We start from the raw sequence: 12455 nt of genomic DNA on the forward strand, positions 1-12455 counted from the left end.
AGAGGACGCAATCCAAGCGGCCTGGCCCGTGCCACTGTCTTATTCTCGTTTTCCAGTCTCTGTCTTTCCCTCCTCTGCAACTCTACCTTTGTTTGAGTTGCCATGTCTCACTATAACTCTGGACGTGGGATCCGGTTCGCTGTCAAGTCAGCCCCCAGGCCTGGCTCAGTACATTGCTAATTTAACTGCTTAATGCCATTACTGCCAGAAAATTTCCTTCTCAGCCGCACAAAAACAAGGTAAGCAAAGGTGAGAAAATTGATGAGCATTCCACAGAGACATGTTTTTAACCATGACAATATATAAGACATCAAAAAGAATGTGCTGATTCTCTTTTCTCAGAAAAAAGGGAATTATTCTCTGCTCAAATAGAAAAAAAAAAGAAGTGCTGATTTTACCAGAATTATATGGTTAAAATGAGCAAAAAGATTGTGCATCTCATAATTCTTGGTTCTATACATGTCTGTAGTATTTTGAAAGATACTCGAATTTATAAAGAAATACCAGACAGGTTCGCGATCGACCATAGCTTTACAATTCAGAGAAAAAAAAAGGAGACAAAAACTTCTCAAAGAGTTGCGGCAAATTTCAATAAGCACAAACTTAATGGAAAAAGAAATGTATTTGTAATATTGAATTTTTATGTTTGTTAATGCAGAAATAAGATTGTGAGAATAACTGCACCAAACAGGGGCAACGATTTCATCACCATCAACAACACAACATTTTAAAATCCAAATTCTTTTATGAACAACTCATGGACAATTCACAAACATTGCAAAGTCCATAAAAACTGCTGGATCATGAATAAATCAAATCATCGCAGATAGATTCTGCAAATCAATGAAAACGTTTTTGAACAATTCAGGTCATATCTCCCTCTCATCAGCTTGTTTGGTAGACGATTTTTAAGTTTGCTTATTTATACATCATTCTCCTCCTCTCTTTCCTTATTTTCCTTTTTATATTCCTTCATTACCTTTGATGAAGTGGGTGGAGTAATTTTTTTTCTCCCAGAGAGAGAGAGAGAGAGCCGCGTCATTCTAACTTTTAAAACGAGTATCTGGGAGCAGAAAAGACAATCTAATGCTGTAAAATTGCAGCCAATAGGACAATATTTTTGTTGAAGTTCACTAAGCTGATGAATTGAGGAGAACGATGTAGATATTTTCATTTGACCAAAGTGATCGAAACAGGGAACTAGGTGGGAAGACTAAGAGACAATTTTGATCTAGTCCTCTAATAAGTGCATGAAACTACCTTCTTTCTTCAGTGGGTTTCATTAATCTCCTAACATTTTTTACCTGGGAAGCATCGGTCTCCTATAAAGTATTTCCTATAAATTAGACTCATTCCTCTTCCTTTTGATGGCTCATAGAAGGACAAAGAACTAAAATTAAGGAAGGTCTTATCAAGCGTTGCTTCTGACAATGGCTTCAGCAGATCCCAGAAGTTAAGGATTTCGTAGTCTAACGTTTGACTACGTTTAAACTTAATACTATGTCCCCCTCCCATAGATGTTGGTAATTCAAGGATTCATTTCCTCCAAGATCTCAGTGCAGCATTTAAATTATTCATTTGGTCACCTAACAAAAGAAAAGTATAAATAAACCTAGTCTTTCATGAAATGGTGTCAACATGTACGTTATTAATTGCTCTTGCAAGAAATCAAAAAGGTATGATACCTTTCAGTTGATATATTCAATGTTGGTTAGCTAACACAAAAAGTCTATTCCCGTAGATCATCACTAAATCTCTTTTTTTATTTTAATCTCTTTCGAGCAATCCGCAAAAAAAAAAAAAAAAAAAAAAAATCTCTTCCGAGCAAAAAACTTCTATCTACTTTTACTGAAACTTATGTTTACAAGGATAATAATTAATGCTTTTTGAAAAGTTAATGTCTAATGCTTATTGGTGTTGTGTTCTATTGTAGTTATATATGTCTCCAAGTGCTTGTTTATAATGCACTTGTACATTAATATGTGAATTATCCGGTTCTTTTACTATAGTTATTTAGTGATCTTTTCCCCTCATAATGGTTATTGAATTTTCATTGTATTCTATTTTCCAAGTTTTGGTATATCAAAACTTTCTTCATCACTTGAATCAATGAAACTTTGGGTTGATGTGGTAGCACACAAATTCTTTGGGGGGATGCAAGGAACTAGTGGCAATGCATGCGCCTTGACCAGCTTTTGATATTTTGGACATGGGCTTGAGGTACTAGACCAAAGTGACCGGCTCTTGATATGCTAGGATTATTAGCTGATCTTCACCCATCTAGATGTATGAAGTATCCATTTTTTATGTTTAATATATTTCCATCTATTTATTTAATATGTCACATATAACTCTGTGACATGAAACTAAGGGGGACAGCGGTAGAACTGATACATTGTAAATTCTAGTCCAAGAGAAAGCAAATAGAAAAACATCCCCTCCAACATTTTTTTAATGGCAAGACAGACTCTAGTGGCTACCTCAGGTCTAAGTACAATATCAAGTGCAGAAGAGAGAAGGAAGCCCCAACCTCAGAAGAAGGGAGTCCTCACCATGGGAAGAGCTCCTTGCTGTGACAAAGAAAACGTGAAAAAAGGCCCATGGTCCCCTGAGGAGGATGCCAAGCTCAAGTCCTACATGGAGCAGCATGGCACTGGTGGAAACTGGATCGCCCTCCCACAGAAGATTGGTATGATTTTCCTCTAACACACCATAAATCTCTTAAACAAGTTGAACTGTTACTGCTATTAGGGCAAACAATGATGAGTTCTGCTATTGGCAATTAGGCCTCAAGCGATGCGGTAAGAGCTGCCGCCTCCGGTGGCTCAACTATCTCCGACCAAATATTAAGCATGGTGGCTTCTCTGAAGAAGAAGATAACATCATATGCAGCCTATATCTTGCTATTGGGAGCAGGTGGTAAAATTAGTTATATCTGCATGCAATCATGCGATCATTCAATATTATGACTGTATATAGCGGCATCAATAATAGCTTAGCCTTCTTTGTGTGATCAGATGGTCCATAATTGCAGCACAGTTGCCTGGAAGGACTGATAATGATATAAAGAACTACTGGAACACAAAGCTGAAGAAGAAGCTCCTGGGAAAGCAGCACAAGAATCAACAACAGGCTCGTCGAGTCTGCCGAAGAAATCAAAGGACCAAGGAATCTAAAGATGGCAACGCCATGAGTGCTAAGAAAGGTAACGATAACTCCTACTGGCCCATGCCGCCCATTCTCACTGGCCAATTCAACCAGGTGGATCGCCATGCTAGCGATGACCATGGATCGACCAAAAACTTTCTAACGAACCTCGATGGGGAGTTTTGCTTCCATGGGAGAGCTGAGCAAGGAATTTCACTTGCTTCCCCTCTGGAACAACAGCACCTGAATAGAAATTCTGTGGGTTCAATTGCACTCCCCGAACAAGCCAAATATTTCATCGATGGTTATTCTCCATCGGGCTACCGCTTATCGCAAGGTCTAGATGAGCTTGATGAGATGTTCTGCGGCAACTCAGTAAAACTACAAGGGCTGGATTGCTTCTTTGGAGCCTGGAACATGGTGGCTGAGAACAACGGGACCAGTACATCACGAAGCATGAACTGGAATAACGTAAGCCCGTTGATCTATCCGCCTGCGGTCACTAGCTATCAAGGGATGCAGCAGCAATGTCTTCCTGATGAACTCGTGCACCTCCTTGGGGCACAAATATGACTGCTGCTGTACATGAGCTGCGTAAACTTGAGTGGAGGTGGTGATGTTGGAATTCAGCTATACCCCAATAAAAACACTCTTCAGAAGAGTTGTTTGTTTGATGTGCTTTTGGTTTCAACCCCCATACTAGTGTTTCCTCATCTTTGGTTTCTTTAATTGAGTACTTAATTAGGTTAGTTCTTTTGGTAAAAAGAGCACCTATATTAGTTGTGTAGTGGTTGGTTTGTTTCCTGTTGGGATCTTCCTCCAATCCCTGAACTGTATTTGTTGTCCTTTTGATTCAGAACTTATCAAGCTCAAAGCTCTTATTTGTGTCAGGAAACATTTGGCCTGTCCTGTTATAATTACCTTGGGATGCTCCCATGCGCTAATAGGACTGCTGCTTGTGTTGAAAGGCGCTCACAGACCCTTGCATGTTAACATGCACAGGCATGGGGTTATTATGAAATGATAATTCCTTGCTATAAAGTTCTTGGAAACCAAGCCAGAAGGCACTAATTAAGAGGAGGTTGGCAACGCATTCCTAGGCTCTAGCAAGTAGAGCATCTCGAGATGTCTTCGTTCCTTCGTAGGGATCTCACGTCCAGAAACAAATTAAGCAGGATCTGTTAAATTACTTACCAAATAAAGTTTCTCTGTCATTCCATATTTATTTTTCTGGATGTGCTGTGTTCCACATCATGCTTGACGCAATTGCTACTTTTTCTTTATGAAGTTAGTATACTTATTATTTGAGAGTATTGGTACTTGAATATGGAAGACTCGCTATATCTCCATTGAAGCCTAACTTCACATTTTAATTTCATCTCTTACTTAAAGATCTAAGGTTCTGTACCTTTTTGTTTCCATGCTATTTCTCAAGCTGTTTTCTCTTTCAGAATATGATTGTCTGGTAAACATTTGAAATTTAAGGTTAATATCAATTTCATTGTAATAATGTTTCATGTCCTCTATTGACATATTACACTTCATCATTATGTTAATATCATGATGGGAATTACTATCGAGGATGTTTAGAAGGGCGGAGGGATAATAGCAGTCCAGTGTGGAGCAAATTTACATCATGAACTGCTTATGTCCAACATGAAGGTCTGTCATCCTTGCCACAAGACTACCTGATAATCACTTATGTTTTACTGATCAAAGTATCATATATATGAGCAGTATATTGCATTAAGTTGCTGTCAAAATCTGAAGCTTTTTTTCTCGACAATATAAAATAATGATCGAAACTTTCAAGTCTAACTGTTATAGTAAAATGAGTAGTAAAATAAGTTGATAGATGAGAATATAAACAAGAATAATCTAAATCCACTGGTTCTACCTATTTTTGTAGATGACATTCTCCTGTATTTGCATTGTAGCTCTATAAGCATCAAAGTCCGTGCAACATTCTAGTATCCCTTAACAATGACATGCCTAGACCTTTTTTTTTTTGAATTTGATATAATTAATTTGACTATTAATTGCTACATCTCATCTTTCACAAACTCATAACCACAGATGACAAGACAAACATCTGGAATGCAACTTTGAAATGCCTTTTTCTTTTCTTTTGCTGTAAGAAATTAATGCTTATTTTCTCCACTGGCATGAAATAATGCTCGATTTTCATTCTGATACTCACTTTATATTTGGATTTAATTATGTTATCACTGAAAGCTCATTATCTAATTAAAAATTTGTTATGGTTGCAATTGCCATCACATGATTAAAGATTTAAGGAAAACTAAAGGTAAATGGAAATACAATAAGAATAGTTCATGAAATTTCATCAAGTTTAAATAATCTTTCACATTTTATACTACGCATGATCAACACAACATTCTTGATTTGTTATAGTTGAGATTTTTGGTTTATCACCATAATACTTCAGTAACAACAAATGTTGGTCGTGTTACTTTAAGTTCTCTTTCTTGAGGAAACTAATCACTATTTATCATATCATTAACAATTCCATATATATTTCCAACTTCATATTTCCTCGTTTATCAGATATTGACATTTTATACTTCTTTCCAATATGCTTGATGGTTTACACAAAGAAGTTTGCATCCTTGAGGGCTGCAGAACTGTGTCATTCATATACACTATTAATATGATGCATTTTTAGACTCATTATTGAAACCTTACCAGTTCTGACAAATTCCATTAGCAATCTCTCCATGATGTTCCATTCAAAAAAAATCTCTCCACGATATCAATTACATGTAAATGTGTGCTATCACGTAAACAATAAACATTAACATTTATAATACCTCAAACTTATCAACAAGGATCATCTCAAAGAGTAAACTTTTGAAAGCTATGATCTGGCATTGCTTATGTTCGTGATGAGTTTATGTGTTTTCCTTATTTCAGAATTACATATTTTTCTGTGCCAAATACAGAACATTTAGGAGGACCCAACCTTTAATTTTCTGCATGAACAATAAAGCATGTCTTCATTTAATGTAATAATGCTCAAAGAACCACATGCTACTAGCATTTGATCTGTGAAGGCATATAGAATCTTATCCACAAGTTGAAATTCTCGGACTCCAATATAAAAAACTTGATTGTCTAATAGCTTCTGTTAGTTAATTGCAGTATATGGCTGACTTGTTATCCTATCTTCTCACAAGTGACTTCTCATCTAGAAAGTTATCGGATAAGAACAAATTGGTTGGAATCAATATGCTGTCAAAACTTCAAACTGGAAGTCGATTCTTTTCCTTCTTAATTCTAGCAGTGTGGGCATATACCTGCTCCATTGCTAAATCATTTTTATCCTATTATATACGCCTAACTTGTATTTCCTTCCTCTATAGTCTACTAAACCCCTTCCTTGTTTTTATACATATGCTTGCATATGCTTCTCTCTCTGAATAGCTTCGTCACATAATAAAAGTAGTGGCTGCAATGCATAGTTCATCCATGTGGATGTGTTTTTATGTCAATATAACCCGTTTCCAAGTTAGTAAATTTTGGGAATATGGTCCTTCAAGTTAAACTAGATATGATTCGATGACCCGAAATTGCTAAATTATTAGTTATTAACAATAAACTATGATATGAGACAAAATCTCATATTGTTTTGCACGAGAATGATAATGATAATGATGGTGTTGGAAAAATAATATGCCAATACTATTAAATACTTTGAAATAATTAAAATCAAAACTTTGCTAAAATAATATGATAAAAGTGACAAGCTTCCTAAAGTCACCCACAAGAGAAGTAGAGAGAGAGAGAAAGAAGAGAATATTTCTGGGAGAGTCATTAGCCAAAGATTCACAAAGCGCAACAACATCTTGAAATTATTAAACTTCATTAAATGCAAGTTTACTTGCATGAAATATCCAATATGGGATAATTCCAAAACATACAGACTTTAAGATTTGAACCTTTTCAGAATCATAAATATTCTAAAAAATTAAAATATTTCAATAGATGGGACTTGCCTGAAACGCATCATATATGTGGATGATAAGTTGCCTTCGTGGGACGAACACGATCTGTGTGTTTCTTGGTAGCAGTAAGATAGTTCTTGGTAGAATAAAAGTGAAAATATGCGAACTGAATGCAGCATGGCTCACAAAGCTTGTAAAAACAATTCATGCACATGAGAACAGGAGGGTTTTTCTCCTTTTCATGTTGAAATCTGTTAAGGCATGTACATTCACATGTATATAATGCAGAACAAATTAGCAAATGGCCCATACCATCTCCATCTAAAAATTGCCCCCAAACCAAGAGTAGGAATTAAGGGTTGCTTCAACTTCCAAGCCCCAATCAGAGCACAATGGTTCTTTAAGGAATCAACAGTACAGTCATCTTCTGGAAAACACCTAGACTGAGAATTTGAACTTATTGTATATTAGCAGAACAATTCAGAGAAGGCCAGTCATAAGGAGACTTGCATTCAAGGTTCTCTGAGTATATATTGCAAATGTCTTTGTGAGCATGGCATTAATGGAAGGAATGGTATATGACTTGCTCAACCATCCCTTTTACAAAAACCATTCCCTTTTCCAAGTCCCCCATGCCGATGGAAGGAGAACATGTCTCTAATTGAGCAGCATGTTTTCCTTGGTCTAATACCAGTTACTATCACTGATATAAGTGCTAAACTCAATTTTTTCTTTCAAAGAATATCTGGTAGAGAAGGCTTGGAGGTTAGCCCTCTCATTATATCCAAATGATCCTCTGTGAAGGCAGGCTTCGGGTCACCAATACTGTCACCAAGAGACTTCACCAGCAGACTTGTTGCCACCTTTACCCTAGAGTTAAGGACAGGGAAGATGCACGGAGACTGTTTAACTCTATGTTCTACTTCTTAACCTCATGGTCTAAAGACTTGTTACTAAGCAACTAATGTAATCCAATACTAGTTAATTTCTTTTATCTGTAACTCCTTCAGTAAGTATCTGATACAATAATTGTAGCAGCACAACGGCACCATATACAACTGCTACAACATTCCGTAATGATCTTAATATGCAAACAATCAGCCAGTACCTTCTCACAATTAATTACTTTCTTGGTCGGGCGAGGAGGCTCTGAGCATGATTATGACTGTAAAGCAGTGAGAATATCCTTAAACCAGCAGGGTTATGGAAGAAAGGGCCCCATGCTAAACGTCAAAGCTTGACAAGTTGGACTTGGAAGGCACATGCCCTCAAATCAATGACCATATAATAACATCGACAAGTTTAAGACAAAAACCAGGCGACAACCTTAACACCATCTTTTTCCTACTATCTTAGGCGTGCGGTATCTGGAATCCCGTTTGTTTATTTAATGACATGGACAGTCACTGAGGTGGGAGATTTGTTTTCAGCAGCCTAGTTTCATGTCATATTCCGTCTTAAATCATCATATATTTTAACTTGGTCTGACGATATGATCAGTGCTTTTCAGCACGCATGTCTCTTGATCGATGCAATTGTAAATGATTCTCCTTCCAAGAGGAAGCTGTTAGCATGGTTCTGATTGAGCTGTCAAAGGAAGGATAAAGGGATAAAGATGGTCTGCACAATGTCTTCTTCTTTGCGTCCTCCTCCGTCACTACTATAATAGATTATTATACCTGCTTTTTGTCTTTTCGATCTTGTGCTCATGGATTGAATGGAGGATCTTAGATGTATTAGTGGAGGATAAATGAATTTACCTACCGGAGAAGGGATATGCCGGTGTAACATATTGTTCTTAGGTTGGTCATGATTACAAGTGGCCATAAGGTAATCTCATCGGAGGTGACGATCAAGAAAGGAATATTGCTCATAAAAATTGAAGATGATCAAGAATGGAATGGTGCATGTGGAAGAAGAACCAGCAACTGACCATTTTTTTTTTCTTCTTTTAAAATAATATGTTATACCAAGAGAAACGCAACCGACAAGGGTAGAACATGTTTTAAAACTCGGAATAAATTGGATAAGGAGTAAAATTAAATCTAAGAGAATCTATATATTAGTAAACAAAGACTGCATCAATTTAGTGACGTATCAATTCTCATGCTTTTCTTGAGATTTGTAATAAAGCCAACCAGAAGGCAGACGAAAACGCCCTCCTAGGGTGACAGTGTCGAACATAGGGTATGCCTACACGTGTCACCCATATGTCACGTGTCACCCACACACAACGGATGTGATTACAGCCCAAAGCATCAGACAATAAAAAAAAATGTAGGGGAGACAAAATAGAAGCGTGGGTCTTCCAGATAAACTCGCCGGGGTAATGAGCCACATAGGATCCCACCCAGTCCGCAGCATGGGTCCTCTTCTCTTTTCACAGGACCGGCATTGCATCCAAATTGTGCAAACATCCTGCTGAAATGTTCTGGTGAGGTTCCTCTTCTTTTTTTTCAGCCATGTTTTATCCTTCCATTTTTAGAACTCATGGGATTGTTTGGGGGGTTACTGCAAGTGAACCACAGCCTTCCGCTTCCCTTGGTGCATCATCTGAGAAAGGGAGTATTCTGCTGCTTCGAGGTTTGTTTGCTTTCTTTCTCCCTTTGTTTTCATCAGAGCAGCGGGGGATTGCTGCCGGGGAATCGACAGCCTTCCTCTTCCCGTGCTGCATCATGTGGAAAGGGGAGAGCTACTGTTGAGAATTGGGAAGAGGGCAGCTCTAGGATTAGGGTTTTTTTTGGTTAAAGTGGGGAACAGTGTCTGTTGCAGTGAATGGGATGCATGTCCTGCAGCTATTGTACCTGTGTCTCAGTCAAGGTGCATGAATGGAGCGGTTGCTGCTACTCCTGTGAGTGGAACAGATGGCAGATATATAGTGACCGATTCCCTTTCAAAGAAAAAGCCACATAGATGCTCTATGTAGGGACAACCACTTGTTTGGCGATTCTGCCCATGGGGAGGGGTTGGTGTGGGTAACTGCATATTCTTTTCCTCCCATGTAGTTGCCCGGACGAAGTAGAGGAAAGCGGGGAAGAGAAGAGCTAAAGGGGACGACTGTCAGTGCTAGAATTCGGAGTGGGGGATGCCGAGTGAGGAGGATATGGAGGAAGTTTACATAGTGGGGAGGTGGCTGATTCAGATGAGGGTGATATCTCGCTCGAGAAGAGAGTAGAGAAGATGGTGGAACCGGGAGAGATTAGAGCCATGTAGGTGTCACTGGTGCAACAGAGCACCGGAGACGGAGAGGCATATGTCACAATTCAGGATCTCATTCAAAAAAAGTGGTCGAAATGTACGTATTATTTAGATTTCTTGATCTTGTATAAGTATACAAGATCTATCTGACGAATGATTGATGTAAGACTAAACACACGCCTGCATAGATCCTCATATACTCCCCCCCCCACATTTAAGTTCTGATATCCTCGTCGGGCTAAAAATTCAAATCTATTAAAATCTAATCACAAGCACTACGATTGGTTCGTGGTCAGCCTCGATGTACTTGTGCTTTAGTATCCCCTAGTCCATATAGGTTATAGGTCGAGTCCACTCTGATTTCATTTTGTAACAACCTAGAACCTCATTCAAAAAGGCTAGCTAGAAGGTATTATTTAGATATCTCGATCCCGTAAAAGTACCCAATATCAATCGTACGAATAACTGAGGTAGGACTAAATACACGCCCACACAAATTCTTACATACTCTCTTCGTTTAAGCCTTGACGTCCTCGTCAGGCTAAGAGTTCAAATCCATTCAAATCTTATCACAAGCACCACAATTTTTTTCATTATATACTAATATATTATGATTTATCAAATAGCACTATTTTATCTAATCTTTCATGTTTGTATACATATCGTATTATATTGTTTTTGCAAACAGAACAGCAAAAGACATGTAAAATAGTTTGCGCTTGCATCTATCATCGAAAAAATAGAATTGGAAAATAATGGTCAAACTTGCAATAATTTGGGGTTCAATAAATCCCAAGACTGATAATTAGTTGCTGAGTGTTGATTGTATCCTGATTGATGCAGAGGTTATACCAATACTTTTATAACATCTTATTCATTTTTTTATATATATGCGTTCTACTTTTATAGTTCTACTAATTTTGTTTTATATAGGGACTACGATTCAAGCATCAATCCATAGATAAGATGTTGCACAATACAAAGCTTGCTCATTGAAGGGAAGGAATATCTTTTTAAAAAAATCAATGTTGCATTGAACAAAAAAAAAGTTTTAAAACTGTTGTGCATCAATATATTACCTATATTAATAGATAGACAACTGTACAACAAGCGGATTGCGACAACGCTCCATACCGCTTCAAAAATATAATTTTATTGATTTTGATGAACTGTCGGTTAGAAATATATTTGATAGGTACGCATAAACTTTATTTACCATTATTCATAATTTGATATATTAATCTATTGCAGTTGTTATTAGTCATATCATAGCTGTTGGATCTCTTAAACAAACATATATCAATCAAAAGCTGATTTATAAAAACAATTTAAAATAAAAAATTTAAAGTAACATGTACCGGCTCAATTTTCTTTTCAGTTATCATCATACGCAAATATTTTCATTCATATGTATTTTCTTATCTTTACATAGTATAACATCATCAAATATCCATATCTATTTTATCTAATTTGTAGCATGCAAGAAGTATCCATCACCTTCTGAGCCAAACTTGTTGAAGTGATCAAAATGTTATCATGAAAAGGAAAGAAAAGGCCCAGTTATTGCTATTTTGACAAGCATGACTATAAGAATATATAGAGATAATTTTTTCTCTACAATATTTTCTTTTATGGAAATCAATATTGCAATTATTAAAATAATTTACATTGTTCTGTATCTATCGAAAAAAAAATGCTTATCAAACATGTTTGGCACCAAGATTTTACATGGATATGGAGATGTTGGAAATAATAGGGTACCAAAGCAGGTTATGACATAGAAATTTACAATATTATATTTAACAAAAATCAGAATCATGTATTACGATCTAAATGTACCTAAAAACTTCAGAAATAACTTCCAATCATCTATACAAAAAATCATTTAGGATGTCACTTGCAAAGGGATTACGACCAAGCCAATTTAAGTGCTCTTACCATTGGATTGGTTATTTTTTTAATTATTTTTATTTGTATTTTATTACTATTTTTTCTTATAGTACTTTAATAGAATCTTTCCCTTTTTTTTTCAGTTCTCGCGAACAAGATTGATATTTTCTTCGTTTATTTCGGTTAAAACCCGCTGTGCAGTGTAGGTGCATTAAACGGACGGTCTGATCATAGCGAACATAAAATTCACTCTCA

At 36.8% G+C, this 12455-nt stretch overlaps 1 protein-coding gene across 1 annotated transcript; it reads left to right on the forward strand.

Moving 5' to 3' along the window:
• The first annotated feature begins 2484 nt into the window (after window positions 1-2484).
• LOC120110971 (transcription factor MYB1-like) lies at window positions 2485-4037 on the forward strand. Its single transcript, XM_039127005.1, has 3 exons — window positions 2485-2689; window positions 2787-2916; window positions 3018-4037. The coding sequence occupies exons 1-3, from the start codon at window positions 2554-2556 to the stop codon at window positions 3718-3720; spliced, it is 969 nt and encodes a 322-aa protein (XP_038982933.1). The 5' UTR covers window positions 2485-2553; the 3' UTR covers window positions 3721-4037.
• Window positions 4038-12455: the final 8418 nt, after the last annotated feature.

Source organism: Phoenix dactylifera, chromosome 6 (genome assembly GCF_009389715.1).
Source record: "Phoenix dactylifera cultivar Barhee BC4 chromosome 6, palm_55x_up_171113_PBpolish2nd_filt_p, whole genome shotgun sequence".
Lineage (NCBI taxonomy): Eukaryota > Viridiplantae > Streptophyta > Magnoliopsida > Arecales > Arecaceae > Phoenix > Phoenix dactylifera.

Excerpts from the sequence above, each read along its gene's own strand:
- LOC120110971 (XM_039127005.1), top strand. The coding sequence starts at position 2,554 with ATGGGAAGAGCTCCTTGCTGTGACAAAGAAAACGTGAAAAAAGGCCCA. Across the intron at positions 2,690-2,786 it reads CGCCCTCCCACAGAAGATTG|GCCTCAAGCGATGCGGTAAG; the intron begins GTATGATTTTCC and ends ATTGGCAATTAG. Across the intron at positions 2,917-3,017 it reads TATCTTGCTATTGGGAGCAG|ATGGTCCATAATTGCAGCAC; the intron begins GTGGTAAAATTA and ends TTGTGTGATCAG.